General features: G+C 37.1%; 1 protein-coding gene across 2 annotated transcripts in view; it reads right to left on the reverse strand.

Moving 5' to 3' along the window:
* LRRFIP2 (LRR binding FLII interacting protein 2) overlaps nucleotides 1–21,555 on the reverse strand; it is a 122,200-nt gene that overhangs the window by 37,052 nt on the left and 63,593 nt on the right. The window contains exons 13-18 of one of the 2 annotated variants that reach the window (XM_082637805.1): nucleotides 20,281–20,349; nucleotides 17,845–17,934; nucleotides 11,775–11,819; nucleotides 10,246–10,362; nucleotides 7,436–7,507; nucleotides 2,405–2,575 (exon numbers count right to left, since the gene is read on the reverse strand). In XM_082637805.1, the coding sequence (XP_082493931.1) occupies nucleotides 2,405–2,575; nucleotides 7,436–7,507; nucleotides 10,246–10,362; nucleotides 11,775–11,819; nucleotides 17,845–17,934; nucleotides 20,281–20,349 (564 nt within the window). The remainder of the gene's footprint in view (nucleotides 1–2,404; nucleotides 2,576–7,435; nucleotides 7,508–10,245; nucleotides 10,363–11,774; nucleotides 11,820–17,844; nucleotides 17,935–20,280; nucleotides 20,350–21,555) is intronic. The other variant, XM_082637804.1, reaches the window with a different exon arrangement.

Genomic DNA, 21,555 nt, shown 5'->3' on the forward strand with positions numbered 1-21,555 from the left:
TCAAATAATGTGAGTGGGGGAAGTAGACAGGGCAAAATTGGCCATACATTGATGGTTTGTTAGGGGTAGGTAAATGGGTTCAGGAGAGTTTATTATACTCTTCTTCTTCTTCTTTTTTTTTTTTTTTTGTATGTTTAAAATCTGCCAAAAAAGATTTTATTAAATCTCAGATAAGCTTAAAAAAAAAAAAAAGAGGAAAAACATTCCCTCCTATAATGAATAGCTATTAAGAAAAGAATAATACACCTGAGACATTCCTAATCAGGCATTCTGTCCCTGAAGTAGGTATAGAGACAGTATTTAAGATGCCGTTACCATAATTCCGGCAGAAAACACTAAAGACATTTTGAAAAATGGTATGAATATCATTCTCTACCCTCACCATCTGCTGCTATAATGAAACATACCAGAGTGCCTGACCTCTCTGTATGTCTCTGAACAGGAACATCTACTGCACGAGGCAATATCTGTTTAGGAGAAGAGAACTCAGGGTAAAGGTACAGCAGAGAGAGACACGACCACAAAGTCTTCTGCATCGCAGTACCTGACGCAGATCCCCAGGGTATTAAAAAAAGCATACAGATTTTTCAAATTCAAAAAGCACAAGATTTAAAAACAAAAACAAACTGAAAAGCCACAACTCTCTGTATACTAAGACATCTCTGCATCTTAGAAAATTATAGGAGGGAAAAATGAAGTTGGTTAAAATAGCTTATCATAGGGACTTTTTTTTATTTTAAAAATGCTCAAGGACGTTTGAGAAGATGGAACGATAAGAACTTGTTTTAGGACTGATCATTAAATACTTAGCATGAGATTTTCTTCTAATCTGTTAGAAGCAAAGAGCCAGAAATAGCTATGAAGAATGTGTGGGAAGGCAAAAAAGAAGTCCAAGGACTAAGAAAAGTATGACAGCTCAGACACTCCACAATTGGCCTATGAGATACAGGAAGAATCAAAGAGGAAACATCTATTGTCACCAAATCTTCAATGAGCCACTGTCATCAATATGAAAATACCCAGAGGCCTCTTTGTCACTTTATCTAGACACAAGTTTTCTTACTTTAACATTTTTGTTAATAGACACTATTTTTTTTCGAGGAGTTTTAGATTTACGGCAAAATGGAGCAGAAAGTACAGTGTTTCCATATACTCCCACTCCTCTCCCCACCCCTCAGGAACAGCCTTCCCCCACTATTAACATCCCAAACCAGAGTGGTACATTTGTTACAATCAATGAACCTACATTGACATATCATTGTCACCTAAAGCCCATAGTTTACATTAGGGTTCACTCTCAGTGCTGTACATTCTATGAGTTTTGATAAATGTATAATGTATCTACCATTATACTATGATACAGAATAGTACTGCTGCCCTAAAAATCTCCTGCACTCTGCCTCTTCATCCCTCCTTTCCCCAAACCCACTACAAATACTTCCTAACACTTTTTAAAAGTGACCAAAACAGGCTGGAATGACCATTTTTGGTCCTCAAGAAAAGAAATCCCTACAGAGTCTACAGTAATAATGCTGGTCCCTTAGAGGTTATATTAACAGCTTTTCTCCCTTTATTATGTACAAATACAGATTGCTGTTGTTTCTAACAATTCATCAAAGCTCATTTCCTAAATTATTATTATTATTTTTAAAACTTTTGCAATGTACTGGCAACTCATTTCTTGACAGTAATATCCACTTGTCCTCTGCTTGGACTGACTAAAATGCTTTTAAAAATCCAGTAAGCTTTTAAGAGAACCCAACTTGTTTTCTGCAGTTGTCAAAAGGCAAATCCAGGCCTTGGGCAGTGGCTTTTATTTTCCATCTGCACATTTTAACAATATAGCTTACAAACCTCTAAAGAAAACATCTGTTGATTTTTGACCCACGTCTCCACAGTGCAGTTTTTAATTAACTGGTTAAAGACGTCTCTCCAACCATTTAGAAAACAGGTTCTCTTGAAAAATGAGAGAAGAAAAGAAAAGAGAAGAGAAGAAAAGAGAAGAAAAGAAAAGAAAAGAGAATAAAATGAACCACCTCTCTGAAAGCCTTTGGAGTTTTATGGAGTTCCAGCCAGTTATAGCAGGAAGAAGTAATTCACTGTAATTGTCCCAATTAAGAGATAGAAAATAAAGATAAAATTTGAGCTGTATTCTATTTTCAGAAACTAAAGGAGGTCATAAGCTTCCCCTTATGAAAACAAGTTAAATCTAATAAAAATTAAGAAAGGAAAATATTTCAGGACCTGCAATCTTACGTTCTGTCAATTTCCTTGCACCAATCAGTTGTGATGGAAATATCATTCCCGGGGATGCTGTGCTCTTCCATCAAACCCAGTACTTCTTAAATGGCAGGTTTTAATTTTCTGACCCCAGAGAAAGGCATGATGTAAGATGAGCAATTACCTTTGATTTTTCTTCATTTTCTCTATAAAATTCTGCCATCTGTTCCTCCTGCTCTTCAATAACATCCTTGAGGGTATCTACTTGGTATATCAAATTGTTCTTCTCATTGTCTAACTGTGCATTGGAAACCATGGCTTTCTTGTATTTTTCTTCCACTTCAGACAAAGACTCCTAAATGAAAGTCAAAGTCATCAGCCTAATATCTAAAATATGTTCATTGCCTATATGTCATGTAACAGGAAACTATAGCACTGGCACAAACACATAAAGATGCATTTTTGCAAAATAAAAGCAGTTTGGGGAACTCTTTGTTTAGTAACATGCACATAAAACAGGAGGATGACAATAAGCCAAGAACGCATCATTATAAGCACTTTATGGGCTCTCTGCTATCCAAGAAAACAAATTCAAGCAGCAGTGTAGCCTCTGAAAGATGAAAAGGTGTGCAGACAACATATAAGAGTCATAGTGTAAAAATCATAAAATACAGAATCATTAATGGTTTCAGAAGTGTTACTTCTGTAGTTTTTAACAACAGCTATTCGCAACAGAATACAGATACAACAGAAGACAGCCTCCCTTTACTCAAGTAAATTTCATACTTATTTGAATTGCACCACTTCCTGGACCTGCGTTTTCAGTACTTTCTTGGTCTGCATAACATTAATGTAAATGTATAAACATTTTGTCTAGCAACTTCAAATATTAGCCATTTTTAAATAAGTAAGCAATATAAAAACTATTATTTAAGATAAAAGAGCTACCACTCAATGCCTAAATTTTTATATACTTCAAAGTTTTCTGCCTAAAATAGCTTACAGCCTGTTTCTTAATAACTACATCTAGCAGTATTTTTAAAACTAAAAAGAAAAACATTTCACATAGAAAAAGTCATCACTTCTGGAAGTAAATTTTTATTTTATTTAAAAAAACATTTTGGCCATGCAGCATGTGGGATTTCAGTTCCCCAACCAGGAATTGAACCCACACCCCTGCAGTGGAAGTGCAGAGTCTTAACCACTGGACCGCCAGGGAAATCCCTGGAAATAAAATTTTAAAATATTAATGCAAATGTTTAACAAACAAAAGATCAGTGATATAGAACTGAGAGTCCAGAATCCTTACATTTATGATCAATTGATATTTGACAAGGGTGCCCAGACAACTCAGTGGGAAAAGAGTAGTTTTTTCAATAAATGGTGTTGGGACAATTGAGATCCACATGCAAGCGAATAAAGTTGGACTCCTACTTCACACCAAACACAAAAATTAACTCAAAATGGATCAGAGACCTAAATTAAAAGCTAAAACTATAAAACCCTTCCCAGAAAACACAGGAGTAAATCTTCATGACTTTGGAGTGGGCAATGGTTTCTCAGATACGATACCAAACAATCAATGAAAGAAAAAGTAGACTTTATCAAAATCAAAAACTTTTATGCTACAAACAATACCACCAAGAAAGTAAAAAGATGACCCATAAAATGGGAGAAAATATTTGTAAATCTTATATCTGATAAGGAGCTTGTATCCAGAATATATAAAGAACACTTAGAAATCAGTAATTAAAAGACACATCATTCGGTTTTAAAATGGGCAAGGATATGACCAGATATTCCTCCAAAGATGGTGTATAAATGGACAATAAGAATACAAAAACTTTCTTAATATAATTAGTGATTAGGGAAATGCACATCAAAACCATAATGAGATACTACTTCAGATCTACTAGGATGGCTATTATCTATAATCAAAAAGCGAGAAACAAGATAAGTGTTGGTGAGGATATGAAAAAACTAGACTCCTCATACATTGCTGGGAAGAAGGTAAAATACTGCAGCTACTTTGGAAAACAGGTTGGCAGTACTTCAAAATGTTAAACATCGAATTACCATATGACTCAACAATTCTATTGCTAGGTAATCTACCCAAGAGAAATGAAAAGATATGTCTATACAAAAAGCTGTACACAAATGTTTACAGCAGCATTATTCATAATAGCCCCAAACTGGAAACAATCCAAATGCCTATCAAACTCACAAATGGATAAACAAAATGTAGTAAATCCATATAGTGGAATACTACTCAGCCACGTGTGTGTGTGTGTATATATATGTACATGTATGTATACACACATATGTATACATATATGTGTATATGTATATATACACACACACTGATGTGTTTTATAACACGGATGAATCTTGAAAACATTATGTTAAGTAAAAAGCCAATCACGGGCTTCCCTGGTGGCACAGTGGTTGAGAGTCCGCCTGCCGATGCAGGGGACACGGGTTCGTGCCCCGGTCTGGGAAGATCCCACATGCCGCGGAGCGGCTGGGTCTGTGAGCCATGGCCGCTGAGCCTGCGCATCCGGAGCCTGTGCTCCGCAACGGGAGAGGCCGCAACAGTGAGAGGCCTGCATACCGCAAAAAAAAAAAAGCCAATCACGAAAGACAACATAGACTAGTGGTTACCCAGGGCTAGGTGCAGGAGTGGGAGTGGAGGAGTGGGGAACATCTGCTGATTAGTATGGGGTTTCTTTCGGGGGTAGTGAAAATGTTCTAAAATTGGTGATGGTTGCACAATTCTGTGACTATGCAAAAAAACCCCACTGAATTGTACACTTTAAATGAGTAAGTTTTATGGTATGTGATTTATATCTCAATAAAGATGCACACAAACACATATGCATACACTTAATAATTCTTCACAACCCAGGACTGTATTAACAGGTAAGATTTATATTATGATTGAGAATAAATACACCCAAAATAAAGAATATAAGCCCAGTTAACTGTATAATGGTTCAAATATAGTAGGTGTCTTAACACAATGCAGAATTTAGAATGATTCTGATCCATCTCAGAGACTAATAGCAAAAAAAAAGTCCTCCTCACAACTCAGTCCCATACAAAATGGGGCATGACTGCATGAACACCAGAATCTAAGACAGTTCAAGCAGCAGCTGCAAGGACACAATATATAACATAATAAAGTTGACATAAAATGTATGGAGTGTACTTTTTCCTTTAAACAAAAGACCACAGAAGACTATTTTAAACTTAAGTGTCAAGGTAGTTTGTTGTTGTTGTTTTGGCCACACGGCTTGCAGGGTCTTAGCTCCCCAACCAGGGACTGAACCCTCAGCAGTGAAAGCTCGCAGTCCTACCACTGGACCACCAGTGAATTCCCTCAAGGTAGTTTTAATGATTTTAATCTAGCTCACACAGTGATATCCATAAGGAATGAATTTTACTTAAATGTGTCTAAGGCAGTGATGTTCCGTGTAGGTGCTGGACTAGAAGCAACAGCATTATCTGGGACCTGGCTAAAAATGCAAATTTTCAACCACCCCATCCTAGGCCTTTACTGAATGAGAAAACCTGGGAGTAGAGTCCAGCGATCTGTGTTAACAAGACCCAGGTGACTGTGGAGGGAGGGTAGAGGGGGGAAAAAGCACCTCAAAGGCAGACATACTTAAGAATAATGTCATAAGCAAGACCGAGCATCCTTTTTTAATAGAATATAGATACATCACACCACCATGCCTTGACCACCAACCAGATAATTTTTTTAAAGATTTTTTTTCCATTTAAAAGAGTCATTTCAAGGATAAACATAATTTGAAGTCAAGTTCAATTATACACTAACCATGAATTAAGAAAAGGGGACTTATCTGTTCAGAGTCTCAAATAAGGTTAATCTGTTTTTTGTATCCTTCAAAAAATGAAATAAATGGTAGATCTAAAAGGTAAGGAGAAAATACTTAAGATAAAATAAAAAACGAGTAAGAATGCCTTTGAATCACTTGCTTTCCTGATACATTATGTTACGTACGAGACTTTAAAATGAATGTATTTATTGAATGTACTGGATTTGTTCCATTGATCTAAGATATTTCCAACTCATATCTCTAAAACCTTAAAAGGGGGATTAAATCCTGAAGATGAGAGCAGTAAAACTAACTGAGCACATCAGCTCACTAACTCTGGGATCCTCCTGATGTTTACCAACAACCACACACTGCTGTCAGCAGCGTCCAGGCTTTCTGGGGGCGCTCTCCATAGGCCTTCCACCCTTTCTGGACCATAATCACCTGCATGAAGTTTGTGGCTGGTAGCTAGGCTAGTCCAATCATGCTGGGCGGCTGAGCAAAGCCTTGACCATTAGGTCTACACTCTGTCCTTTGAGCATATCCTGAGTCACCTTTCCGAATGCCTTGCTGATGCATTTTTAGAGGCCTGGTGTTTATTTCTATTTCAAATAGGGACCTACATGTATTCAGAGAAACTTACAGTAATTCATAATATTAGGTTTGAACTTCATAAGAAAACATAGGAAAGAGCATGATAATCAAGTGCCATTTACAACTAAAATGTCTGCCTCACATGGACACTTCTACTGAAAACTGGTAGCCATCCTTGATTGGAAAAAATAAGGCCCATTTAAATTTACCTCCAAATTCTTTAAGGCACCAAATCTGTGTAACCCTTTTTGATCTATGTGAAAAACAATCAAAACAAAAAGAAAACACAGTCCTCATGCTTCAGGGTCCTTCCTCCAGAAGGAATATTTATAATAATGCTCTTTCTCTTAGATGCTTCTTCCTTCTACTCCTAATACTGACTGAATTTGGTGACAGAAACAGGCAATGCTCTTTCATTTATCTTGGAAGAATTTTAAGGTCTAATTCTCAATAAAAAATATTCTTAGAACACTTTATAGGTTTTTGCCCAACTCAATTTTGTAAGGCTAAGACACAAGGGATACGTAAGTATTTTATAAGGTTTAAAAACTGTAAGGCATAATATCTTTTCCTGAATATTCCAAAAACTACAGTACACATTTAAACATAAGCAGAGATCGGAAGTTCACCTTTCCTATGCATTGCAGGTTAAGCACATGCTTGAAAGACAAACACTGTTAGTAAAGCTATGTGCAGTGGGGTTAATAGAATTTGTGAAACCACCATTACCAACACTTCTGCGTACAGAGAACATGCTTGGGCTGCAAAATGGGCCCTGATACCTTTAGTTCCTTAAGCCCCTGCATGTATCTCCCTTCTACATCCTGTATCTGGTCCTTAAGGTCATAGATATCCTGCAGGACATAGGAATGAACCATTGCATAAAACCACACACAAAGTCTCAAAGGATTCAGATGAAATGTGAATTACTTTTGCATATTCTAGACTAAAAGCAGAGAAACTGAGGTACACAAACGTAACTGCCACTGCAAACTGCTAAAAGGGGCAAACAGGCAGGTGATGGTGGGGCTGGGGAAGGCCTGGAATAATCAATCTAACATATCAAATACTTCCTTGACATTAACTCCTGTGGAAAAAACATTAGCAAATGGGGCTGGGGCTGTGGACAAAAGCTATATAACATTTTTTAACATACAATTTAAAAAACTGTATCAATCATTCAAATAATTTTTAGCATAACACTCCACCGATAACTAGTAAAATATGTAGCAAATTAATTATAAGCTGAAGATTCTACTGAGTCATGCGAAGTTTTTAAAAACGTAAAACTAGGTATGAACAAAGTTGTCTTTCAATGACTTGGTTACTGACCACAATTAATTTCGGAGAAAGATAAGTAAAGGGAGGGGTATTAAACAAATATTTTAAACACAATGTCAAATGAGAGAGTCTATCCTGAGGACATCATTTAAATGATGAGAAAAGCCTTTGCTCCAAATGTTACCATAATCCTTATAAGAAAAGTGAAGCAGGTCAAATTTTAAATGGAAAATATTGTTTCCCTTGTACCTGACCTTGCTACATGAGGTCTATTCTGGATGGTTGATTTAGGGGGGAAATAATTGCTACAGGGCCCTGAACATAACTGTACAATTAACAGGCAGGATCAACTGTCAAAGGCCCATTACACAGAGTTTCTATATATTTCCCCTGCCCCCTTCATTCCTTCCTTGGTAGGTTTGTCTTTTATTCATTGGTTCATTTGATAGAGATTTATCAAGTGCCTATTAGGAGCCAAATGCTAGGATACAAAAATCTCATTTCCTTCAGGGAGGCTGTTCTCCCAAAGAAGAAATACAAGTAAACAGCGAGTACAAGCTCAGTCTGAGGCTGGAATGCCCCATCCTTTTGTCCCACTAGAAAATAGCACCTAAAGGCAAGAGTTAAGCTTATTCAACCTTGCACCCTTGTGCTTATGCCTGGTACTTAGGAAGAGTTCAATAACACTGACCCCTTCAAAGTCAGAGCCAGGCTGACCTGGGCCTCCTTCTGCAGTGCTGCTGCCGCTGTTCCAATCCTCACCCTCTCCTAACCCTCAGCCCACTTTTACGAGATGCCCATTTCACAAGCCAGACTCCTGCTCCTACCCCGCCCACAATCTCACTCAGTCCCCACCCGTCCCTCCCTCCTCCTCTACTGGGTCAGTGGGAAGGGGCGGCCACCTTCCATCCATCTGATCCCTGGACGTTCCTCTCACCCACTCAGGCACTTTCTCAGTCAGCTACCCCTTCTCCTTCCTTAACCTTCATAGCCTCTCTCTACTGGCTCAATCCAACCAATGAAAACAACAACTAATGCTGCCTTTAAAAGAACATAAAAACCTCTTAACTTTCTCTCTCTACTGACCAAACAACTTCCATTCTCCAATACTCTCTTCAGAGCAAGTTGCCTACATTTTCTCCCACCACAGTTTTGACTTGCTCATCTCATCCCCATTGTTCAACCACAGGGTAACTCTTCTCCTTGCCTCCAATGCTTCTTCCAGTCTGTGGTCAATCTTTAGCAATGCAAATCAGATAGTACTGCTCCGTTATTTAATATCCCATAGTTGTCAGGGTAAAGCTGACATCACTACTCCTCCAGCCTTCTCTCTTACCCACTACGAATCCTCACTTCTCATCCTACCCTCTGGCAACTTTGCTATACAGATAATCTTGTGGGTCTCTGAATTTAACTATCTGAGAAAGCCTTCACCCTTCAGCTTCTTTGCCTGGTTAATTTTTATTCTTCCTTCACCCCTTGTCTCCTCCGAAAAGCCTTTTTTAAAATCTCTTCTTCTAGTCTAATTTAGATGATGCTTCTCTGAATTCCCTTAACAGCCCTATTCTTGCTGCTACCATGGCATCACACCACCTGGTTTTACTGGTTTATACCCGTTTGTCTTCCCTATGAAACAGCGAACTCCTTAAGTCCAAAGTGTGCTTTACTGCCTGACTCTGTGGGGCCAAGTGCTCAACAATGCTGAACGAATGAATGAATGCAATTTTTATTACTGCCCTTCCCTCGTTCCTCAAAAAGAGCACGTTCAGCAAACAGACATTCAAATACATTTTGAAAGGGTTATTTATAAGAATGGAGACTCAACTGGTGGGTTAAATGAGCTTACATTACTCAGGTATTTCTGTCATCCCAAATATTATTATACTTATCTTATCATGAAACACTGAGAGATAACTGTATTCAGGCAGCCAAGTAACACCATAACGGCTCAAAAGACTAATAATTCCCCAAATCTGGTTCCTTGTACATCCACATATTTTCCATTTAAAATATGGCCAATTATTTGAGAGAATTACTTTTATATACATTAGAAAGTTTTTTTGGCATTTGTAAATTAGCAGAACTCATTCCAATATCATCAAATGTTCAGGAAAGAGAATGGAAGAATTAACTAATCTCCTTCCCTCCAGACCCTAGTCACATTCTTGAACTGCACTAACAATTTTTTTTAAAGAACTCATACCATACTTTTTTCTTCCTACCAAGACACATTAAATGTTAAATAGTTCCAGTAGACTACAAAGAAGCCAAAAAATTGTTTATAAAAAGCAAACCAAAAATCGCGGTTTACCCGCAATTCACTTAATGAGGTGTCTGGATCTATTAAGCTGCTGGTGTCCCCACTTCCTCGTCTGGATGAGTTTCCACTTAGAGGGGTTGTTGCTGAGGCAGAATTTCGAGATGAAGGCTAGAGAAAAAGAAATATGGCACTTTTAAGTCTTGTTTCTTTAAAAATATATTTGCTGTGGAAACTAAAAGTGGGCCAGGGTGGTGGGGAGAGATCTAACACAGTGTGGACAAGAAGTTACCGAATGCAATCCACAGGCAATTTAGATTGGCTCTGGGGAGAGGGTACCCAGAGATGGGCCCAGGCATACTAAGCACAACTGTGTTTGCTCGCTTTACTGGAATCTAGAATTCATAATAACTAAGAAGGAAATGGTTTGTGTGAGAGTTGTCTGTTTTCTAAGTTTATCTTTGCTGTATTGTAAACAGCACTGGGGTGAGTACATCAGCTTGATTTTAAACAGTTTTAGAATGTTATAGTTGGTATGCTAATTAGCAGTCCTCCTATTTAGTTCCTGAAGCTGCTTCTTTAGAATCTTTTCTTTTCCTAATACTTTGCTGATAAAGTTGGAGATACTATTTGCAGCTGACAGCAACAATACCGTGTATCACTATGAATTTAGACTGCTCTTCCCACAATGAGTTTAAATGCGACATCATGCTACTGAATTAATAAATGGCAGGGATTTGTGCTATTCAATACGGCAGCCAACTAGCCACATGCAGTGATTGAGCACTTGGAATGTGGTTAGTCCAAATTGAGAATTTTTTTTTTTAGGTGTAAAATACACACCAGATTTCGAAGACTTAGTGTGGAAAAAAGAATGTAAAATATTTCATTAATAACTTTTCATATTGATTATGTTTAAATATTTTGGACATTTGGGTTAAATAAAATATATTATTTGTATTAATTTTATCTGTTTCTTTTTACTATTTTAGTGTGGCTGCTAGAAAATTTAAACTTACATATGTTGTTTACATTTGTGGCTAGCACTGTATTTCTGCTGGATAGAACTGGTACACCTTTTGGGGGCATAGCACAAAATTAATCCTGATAATTTCCCTAAGATGACTTTCTAAAAATATTTCTAGAAGAAAATTAGAGATTTTTTAAACACAAAGCAACTCCTAGAAAGGAGTTATTTTATTGTACTTCAAAGAATAATTTATCTATAATAGGAAAAAAAACAAAACCCTCAGAGTTTGTCACCACCATTCCTAAAGACACTTCTTCATTTTCAGTGTTTAATGGCTTCTTCTAAGGATTAAATTCTAGAGGAATGAAAATCAAAAGAGCAGCCAAAAGTTTAAGAGGTGACATTCAAGGAAATAAAATGCAGTGTCTTTTCTCTTCCCAGTGCTTCACATGATTCAACCACAGAGGAATCTGGGGGTCAAGGACAGGAAGTAGATGAAGAGAGGAAGAGTAGCTCCATCAGTTAAACTGTTGTAAAATCAAGAATAAAATAGTAGTAGATAGTAAGTTATTGACCTTGAGAACTTAATTTCCTTAGGAATTTAGATACTCACCCTTGTGTAATTTTCAGCATATTGTTTGTCAGATTTTTCATCCAACTAGAAAAGAACAGAGATAAAAATCAGAAAAGATGCTTAGCATTTTGATTTTTTTATGGGGAAAAAAAAGAAGTGACCTCATTTGAGTTCTCCAAGTTCAATCGATATTTGGAACCTAAAAGCAAACATACTAAAACTGAAATAAAAGTTGGGACACATAAAACAAGATGTTAAGAACTTTAATTCTTATCTAAGGAAGATATGGTGTAAGGAAGCTGTCCTTATGAAAAATTTAGAACTTCTACACAGATTTTCTTTTCATGGTATTTGAAACATATTAAAGAAAACTATATATAAACTTAAATTTTATCATTGTAAAAGTTAACACACACACACACACACAAAAGTGTATACATCAAAAAGAAAATTCTGATAAAACCAAAAGCCAAAAAACGTTATTATCTTAGCATTACTGACACAGGACACACAGATTAAGACTAGCACACTTAGCCAAAAAAGTTCAGATTGGACTACAGCATGTGAAATATATCATCAGAAAAATTTCCCCACAGCACTAAGGAATTGGTTGCCTGGTTTTCGTTTTTGCTTTTTAAGTAATACACGCTCACATATCCAAAAAAAAGAAAAAAACAGCACAAAGGGTATGCAAAGTAAGCCTCTCTCTAGAGGTACACCATACCCAGATCTTCAAGGGCAACCTACACCCAGTCTTTAAAAAATTCTAACAGTAGTGTCCCAAATACATTCCATATCTTGATTTTCCCCTTACCATGTTTCAGAGATCAGAGAAAGTACTTTATTTTTCTTCATGGCATTTATCACTCCCTGACCCCATGATATTTATTAACTTATTTATTAATAAATAAACTTATTTATTAATTGCCTGATCTCTCTCTCTTTAATGTAAGATCTATGTCTGTATGTTCTTTTCTGTATTCCTAACACCAAGAATAGCACCTGGGGCTTCCCTGGTGGTGCAGTGGTTAAGAATCCACCTGCCAATGCAGAGGACAGGGGTTCGAACCCTGGTCCGGGAAGATCCCACATGCCGCGGAGCAATTAAGCCCGTGTGCCACAACTACTGAGTCTGCGAGCCAAAACTACTGAAGGCTGTGTGCCTAGAGCCTGTGCTCCGCAACAAGAGAAGCCACCGCAATGAGAAGCACGTGCACCGCAACGAAGAGTAGCCCCTGCTCACCGCAAATAAAGAAAGCCCGCACGCAGCAATAAAGACCCAACACAGCCAAAAATAAATTAATTAAAATTAAAAATAAAAAAAGAATAGCACCTGGCATACAGGACTCAAAATTTGCTGGATGAATGAATAAATGAATTATATCCCATATGTACTTATAGACTTACCTCATTTATTTTAACAACTGCATAGTACCCTATTATCTGGACATACCATAATTAAGTTATCCTATCTTCTGCAGATAGGCCTTACGGTTGTTTTAGTTGGTGTTTCAAGAAGGGAAGTACCTTAAAGGTTTAGTCTAAAACCCTGATTTTATAGCTGAGGAAAGAGAAATTCAGAGGTGAAAGATCTTGCTGAAGCATGCGTAACTACTAAACGTCAGAGCTGAATCCAGACCTCAGTTTTGTGAATTTTTCTTATTATTTACCTGTATATACTGTCCCAATTACCACTGGGGGAAAAAAGTCACAGAAAAATTTAACTAAATGAAAATATACCCAGATTCCAACTCCTAGACCAACCCTCCTAGCCCAATCTCGAGAAGAGATTTGAAAACCTTCCTTAGTTAATTATTAAAACACAAAATGTCATTATTTCTGGCTCAGTTCATATCACTTCACTCTAACTTCCTCATATTTGACAGTTTTTTCTGCTTTTTTTTATCACCCACATTTATTTGTGTTCATTTTCTGTCTCAGTAAACACCTTTTATTATAAGTACCAAATCAGAATATAAATACTATCTCAGACTTCAAATTCTTTTTGCTACTTCTTACTGTAATACTCTTAAAAAAAGGAACTGATTTTTAGTTCATTTTGACTTCTTTAAACCACATATGAAATGTTTTAAAACAGGCGATGACAATAGTTTTTAATATTGGCAGTTATTGCCATAAAAAGGAATTATCTTCCTCACATCTATACTAGTAAAATATATTGCCTAATATTTAATGTTTTATTCCTCAGGGTGAAGGAAATACCATATCCAAATAAACTGACTTATTTTCCTTAGAGTACCTTCCAACTCTCTTCTACTAATGAGTTAAAGAGAAAAACAAGCAGCATTCAGAAACATTCTTCCAGGTCCATTTGAAATCCTGTCTCTTATCCCACTCTCACACAAATGACCCCCAAACCCACCCATTTTTTAATAGACAGTCACCTGAGAATAATCTTACATTTCAGAGGCTGCACCACTGACCCAGTCCACTGCAGGATTGATTCTGTTGCTTTCACTATCTCCTGACAGATCCCAACTGCCGCACCTGCCCAAGCTGATCATGTGCCAGACTTCAGGGATTGTGGAGGTAGCAAAAATGCCTAGATCAGCCCCGCTGCAGGGACTTGGCCAGAGACTCTTCAGTGCTCACTTTTCAGGCTCGTGCTGTGTTATGTGCAGCCTTCCGTTTAGACGAAGAGCTAGTTGAAACCTGGTATTCTAAAAGCCCCGGGAGGTCTACATAGCTGCATTGCAACGACAAGCTAGTGTTCAAAATGATGACCAAAAGAGTCTGCCAGATCCTCAAAAGGCTCTTAAGTGGAATAAGATATAATCATGTTTAATATACTAAGGTATAAAAGAGGGAAATGTTGGTAAAAGGGTACAAACTTTCAGCTAGAAGATCAATAAGGTCTGAGGATCTAATGTAAAACATGGTGACTACAGCTGATTTTTAAAAATTGTTATATATGAATAACATGGAAAAAATAAATATGCAATAATATGAAAAATCAGAAAACAAAGGTTATATGTACTATATAGTCACACTTTTGTAAAACAAGCAAATTAAACTGAGATAGAGAAAAATACGGAAAATAAGTCATCAAATTGCTTTAAAAAAAGTGGCTAAACAAAATGGTAGACTAAAATATAAAACAACAACAAAACAGAAAGCAAGGCTTTTTTCCTTAGTAAAGCCCTCAGGACTTGCTCATGAATACTGCCTACAGCCTACTATTCTCAAAAACTTTCAAGTAAATATTATGCCATTACACTCCTAAATAATTAAATAGGTAATTTTCCAATCAAGAAAAGGGTTCCAGGCTTCCCTGGTGGCGCAGTGGTTGAGAGTCCGTCTGCCGATGCAGGGGACGCGGGTTCGTGCTCCGGTCCGGGAAGATTCCACATGCCGCAGAGCGGCTGGGCCCGTGAGCCATGGCCGCTGAGCCTGCGCGTCCGGAGCCTGTGCTCCGCAACGGGAGAGGCCACAGCAGTGAGAGGCCTGCATACCGCAAAAAAAAAAAAAAAAGAAAAAAGAAAAGGGTTCCCTTGATAGCTGGAAATGGAAAGATAGCTGACAGGCTTATATCAGTAATATTTCATATTCGTATTAATGCACAAAGAAGAGCACATGATGGCAAACTTTATTGCTTCTTTTAAGAATTTCAAATTATCAACTCGTAAACAAAGTCTTAAGTATCATCTTTTCCACATTTCAGTGATAAATGCCTTTGCCTTATTTATGTCTGGGAAATCTGAAAATGCTTTGCTCTTGACATCAGAGTATAGATTGTTTCTCTTTAAATCTACACTCTTTGATTATTTGTTGAAATTAGTACATGAGAAATATTTCTTAGAATACATATCTTATCAAATCTTTGAAACCCTTGGTTTCTTAAAAGAAAGATATTTCTTATTCTCTGATTAAGAGGCCCTTTGACCTTCGTTTCAGCAAATGGCTACTTTGACAGATAATTTTATCCTACTAAAATGGTAAAATACAATTTGAACCTTTTTGAGTGGAAACAGAATTTTAGTTGTGAACACATTTTTTTTTTTTTTGGCTGCGTTGGGTGTTCGTTGCTACGCATGGGCTTTCCCTAGTTGTGGTGAGCAGGGGCTACTCTTTGTTGCGGTGTGCGGGCTTCTCATTGAAGTGGCTTCTCTTGATGCAGAGCATGGGCTCTAGGTGCGCGGGCTTCAGTAGCAGTGGCTCACGGGCTCTAGAGAGCAGGCTCAGTAGTTGTGGCGCACGGGCTTAGTTGCTCCGTGGCATGTGGGATCTTCCCGGACCAGGGCTCAAACCCGTGTCCCCTGCATTGGCAGGCAGACTCTTAACCACTGCGCCACCAGGGAAGCCCCGTGAACACATTTTAATACCATCATTTGAAAGAGTTGTTTAGAAATAAAGATGTATTTTATTCCAAATTTTTTTGCTCTAGAGAGGGGCCCAACATATATTTTAGGCTTTGCCAAGAGGTAAAATTAAGGATATTATATAGGTACTTAGAAAACCATTAAAAAACAAAAAACAAAGAAAACTTTGGCTGGTAGGCTATAAAATAACAGGGGGCTGGCCAGATTTGCCAACCACTGCTCTAGAGAAGCTTGTGCTTATGTTACAAGGTATACAACATGATTCGATATACATATACACAGCCTATATACATATATATCAAATCATTATGCTGTATACCTTAAATATGTATACTTTTTATTAAAGTATGTAGACAAATCAAAATAACTACCTGGCAAAAGAAAAGAGTTTTATTTAATTAGTAGAGGCAGTGGAAGACTAAAAAAAACTGTCAACCTTTTCACTCCTGTGTAGTTACTAAAATAAATTGCCAAGAAATAAACGTTAAGGAGGACATAGTCAGTAATTGAGACATCACATTAGATGCTAAAAGAATTCAAAGTTTTAAAGAGAAAAGGTGTACACAATAAATTAAATTGTTTATATCTATGAAAAATAGGTTACTAAGCAAATTAATAAAATGGGCAATATTTCAAGGGAAGGACTTGGGAGCCAGTCTTCTAACTTTGTGTGCAGAGAGACTGCTGATGTGACCAAGGTCAAGATGGGACTGTTGCTCAGCCAGCCAGCTTTGAGCGCCAACAATCTGGAATACTTAAGGACAACACTCAAAATTGTTTTCTAGGATTAGTCATCCAGAAATAGCTATTTAAATACAATCGGTGATGTGCTAAATATAAATAATTCTCTCTTCATTAAAAAACTGTCTAATTTTTTGTTAAGGCACTCTGCCTCATCTGCTTCAAAGCACTTGATAATTAGGACAGCGTTGGTCCAAGGGCAAACAACACTAATGCCAGTTACGGAGAGACATCACAGACAGAAAATCAGGCTGTTACATACATCAGGCAGGTAGACATCTGCTGGTCTAGGTTCCTTCATTAAGGTAAATGCCTCAAGGCATTTCTACTGGACAGTCTTTCCTAAATTCAGTTCCCAATGAATGTGAAAGCAATAGATAGGTATTTCTTCAAAACAATGCCATAATCCAAATGTTCAAAATCTATTCAGATTCTTCCCAGTTACTATAAATTAGTCACTCTTTGCTAAGTAGGATATTTTATTGTTCAACCTTCAAAGTTTACCTAAAAATTTATAGATTCTCCAAAATGAAAAGGGAAGAATAATTTTAAGACTGATAAGGAATATCTAAATATGGGCTAGGTATTAGATGGTTTTAAGGAGTTATTTTTCATTTCATTAGGTATGATAATGGCACAGTAAATAAAGAAAAAAGTTCTCAACTAGAGACGCATACTGAAGTATTTATTGGGAAATGGCATGATGTATGGGATTTGCTTTAAAGTACTTCAGGAAAAAAAAGGAGGGAAAGGGGAAGAAATAGATGAAACAAAATTGACAAAATATTGATAATTGTTGGAGCTGCTGATGGGTTCTATGGGGGAAAATTTCCACAGGAAAAATGTTTTAAAAAATCAGAACATATCAATATATACATTTCAAAACAAAACAAATAACTGTATTTTATGCTAGTGTGCTGAAATAAATATTTCCTAGGCAGTAAATTAAGTTCCTAATTTAAAAATAGCTATTTTGTTAGCTGTTAGTCACAAGCCTGAGACAGTGAATCCCCACGCGCTGCACTCACGCTGGTCAGATCTGGGATGCTGACATCATCCATGTCGGAGACCACGCTACCCCTACGGTTGGAGCGACTAAAATAATCAGCTGCAGAAACCTTTCAGTCAGGAAAAAAATGAGATGCTTTAAAAGTTAAGAAGAGAGAGAAGAAAAAGATAAGAACATTGGCATATGGGGGATTTAGTTTTTTTTGGTGTGTGATAAAGTATCATGAAATGAAATGAGGAAACTGCTGTGATTTACCTACTCAAGAAGGTGAGAAAGAAATGTAAAGGGTTCCTAAATGACATCACAGCTCCCTAAAATAAGCTCTTATTATTCATCTTAGCTAGAGTTCTATGCTATAGAGATCATCCATGTACTGCCTGAGAACCAGCATCACCCTCACCATGAGGGATTCTAGGATAGCATTTACCTAAAGCCTCTACTATATTTCACAAATGTATAATGCATTATAGCTATCAGCTCTGTTTAGCACATATATCCTGAATGCAGAACTATCTGCAGAGTATTTACTGTGCCTTTTACCAATTTCCACAGTTCCCTCTTTTTCATATTCCTCAGGATTGAGAACTGTAGAACAAAATAATGAAAGAACTACACTGGCCTCTTTCTGGTTCCCCAGACATACCCAGTCTCTTCCCACCTTCGCCGTTGGCACTGGCCTAGGAGGATCTCCTCCCAGCTCTTCAAGCAGCTCTTCAAGCAGTTCAACTCTCAGCTCAAAGGTCAACTCCCTTGGAGAAGCCTTCTCTGATCACCCCATCCAAGGGATCTCTCTCTCTCTCTCTCTCTCTCTCTCTCACACACACACACACACACACACACACACACACACACACACTCAATATCTTCTATAATATCACCTGCTTTTTCTCTTCACAGTCACCGGGTTTACTTTCTCTTTTTTGTTCCTATCTTTATCAGTTTATTTTCTATTTCTTTCACAAGGATATAAGCTCCATGAAATCAGAAATCTGGTCTATGTGGCTTACCACATTATTCCCAGCACTTAACATGGTCCCTCACATATAACAGGTACTCCCTCCATACACATTTGTTGAATTAATAAATAATGAATATTTTTTACCTCACTCATCAGCTGTTCTTTACCTCAGCTCTGTTTGATTACCTTGATCAAAATCTCTTCTCTTCCAGAAAGGAATCTGGAAGCCCATCCACAGAGATGCCTTCCTTAAGGCTTACAAATATGAAGTTTTGCTAAGAGCTGAGACAATCAAGCAATAGTATTCTCGTTCACAGTAATACAACTTAGATTTACATATAATAATATAACGGTACCCACTATCTCAGAATTTTGATAGTTATTTTCTATATAGTAATTCACTTAATCCATATATTAAGCCTACCTACAAAGATAGTCATTACATGCCCATTGTACAAATAAAGAAATCGCTATTAACACAACTAACAGGTTGGAGAAATGGTTCAAGCCCAGGCATCATTATTTCAGAGCCCCTGCCCTTTCCACTCCATCACTTTCTGGGGTGCTTTCAGGTGTCACGGACTGTTCTTTCTCCTGCAGCTCTGAGTATGAGCATTAACTGGCTTGCCAATGGACCACAACTGTCTTAATTAGATCACTGGATTTCTGGCAACAAAGTTCACAAACTCTTGCTGTTCCCCTTTTCTATGAAAACTTTGTGTCTACAATCTTTCACAAAACATGACTTGTATTAAATGACCTTCTATTTTCTTAAAGGAATTATAGCCTCTTACTTATTGGGCTCTTTTGTTTTAGCTCTAAGCTGACATACCATCCTCACCAATGTAATTTTCGAATCAATTTTTAAGTATAGCAAAAATGTCATCAGCCCTCTGTAAAATTTCTTGCTTCATCAAAAGAATAACCTGAAATTATATAATTTGTATTCTAACATAGCTATTTGTTACCTCTATAATTGTAACTCTAATTGAATTCTAAGACCAAAATTTTTAAATTTTGCCATCAGCAACTCAAAGTATTCATGGGCCTTAAAAGATGTATAAACTATGGTTAAATTTAAATACACAGCGAAGGAAACAACTAATTAATGGCAGCATGACTTCTAATCCATAGTAATGAGTTTTAAACAATGTGGAGGCATTAATTTTGCTTGAGAAATTTTTTGGTTTTGGTGAATTTGGTTTTGGTCACATACATGCACGTGCATAAAATAGCAACAAAAAATTAAAAGTGAAAATCTGTCAAGTACACAATGACTAGCACATAAGAGGTGTCACTAGGAAAGCTTACATAGCCCACTAAGAAAATGTATTCTCAGGAATACATTTCTGAAGGCAAGTTATTCATATAAACTAAATTTGAAGAAAACGCTCATTTTGTCAAGTGCAAATTTCATTTTCCAACAGATTTCACGTGATCACACAGTGTTGCAATTTTAAAACTCATCGTATGTGTTTGCATGCAAATCACGCTCACCACACTCTCCCTTCGCCCACGGCTGGCACGACCAGAAGAAGCAATGCTTGCAGTGTCATCGTCGATAAACTATAGATATTAAAAGCAGATAATGAAAAAGATGCAGTTTCACTACAGGTCTTCCCTGACTGAAGGCACATGAGGTAAGGCTTTGGGAAGCACACAAACACTCTCCATGAGCATAATAATTCGCAACATCTATTGTGCACCATTAAACCAAAAAGCTGTTTCAAGGCATAATGAACGATCATTAAAAACCAAAAGATATTTCCAAAAAGCACAAAGAATAAAATAGTACTTCATCTTTTATTTAAGTTAAATGAAAGAAAAGGGGTGGGGGGCATGACTCTACTGGCCAAAACCAGCCAGGGACTTTATGATTTTTAAACCTCTAGGCCCTTTGGGGTCCTATCAGGGGTCAATAAATACACTTAATGTTTTAGTTTGGGAGAGAAAATAAAAGAATCTTCTTAACTGAAATAATATAAGTCAAAGACAGAACTTCCTACCAGCAAGGACACTGAAATGATGATTCTTACTGTCTTTTATTCATTCCTATGCAGCAGGTGGAGATATTTCTAATATCACCACACAGTTTTCTTCCTCTTTCACCAGCAGTGGAAGACTCATCTTCAATATATGTAGGTTGCCTCCATTCTGACATCACTAAGAAACCATTCTGGCATCACTGGGATAATACCTCTGAGCCCAACTTGCAAATGAAAGAGCATTTAGCCAGCACACACGGACAAGATTCTACACTTGACTGAAAATATTACCATAATTTTGTTTGCAAGGGACCGTCACAGCTGGGACACTAAAAATGCTACCAGGCCCAAGAATTGCCAAGTGGAATTTTATTACCTGGTGGGTTAAAAGTAAACTTCCCCCTTATGTGAAAACATCCCTGTAATAACTTTTATCTCCTTAAACATCCCTGTAATAACTTTTTGTTAGCTATTAGAGTAGAATTCTTGATAAGTGCCACTTGGAAATGGCAGAAGAAATGAGCCAAATATATATGTAGAAGAAAGTCCATATATCTCACCTATTCCATTCCACAAAGTACCCTATGTTGACCATTAAGAAACTGTTTTAATAATTTCTCCAATTTTGACACTGTCAAGAATAACAAGGTAGTTCCTAAAGTCATCATTTGTTATTGAAAATGCTAATTACTAGAGTTTTTGGGTGGGTAATATGGCAATATATAGCATAATTTAAATGTAAATACTCTGATTCCCATCATTTCATGATTAGCAATTTACCATGCAG

The sequence above is a fragment of the Mesoplodon mirus genome, assembly GCF_964341445.2.
Source record: "Mesoplodon mirus genome assembly, chromosome: 12".
In the NCBI taxonomy this organism is placed as follows: Eukaryota; Metazoa; Chordata; class Mammalia; order Artiodactyla; family Ziphiidae; genus Mesoplodon; species Mesoplodon mirus.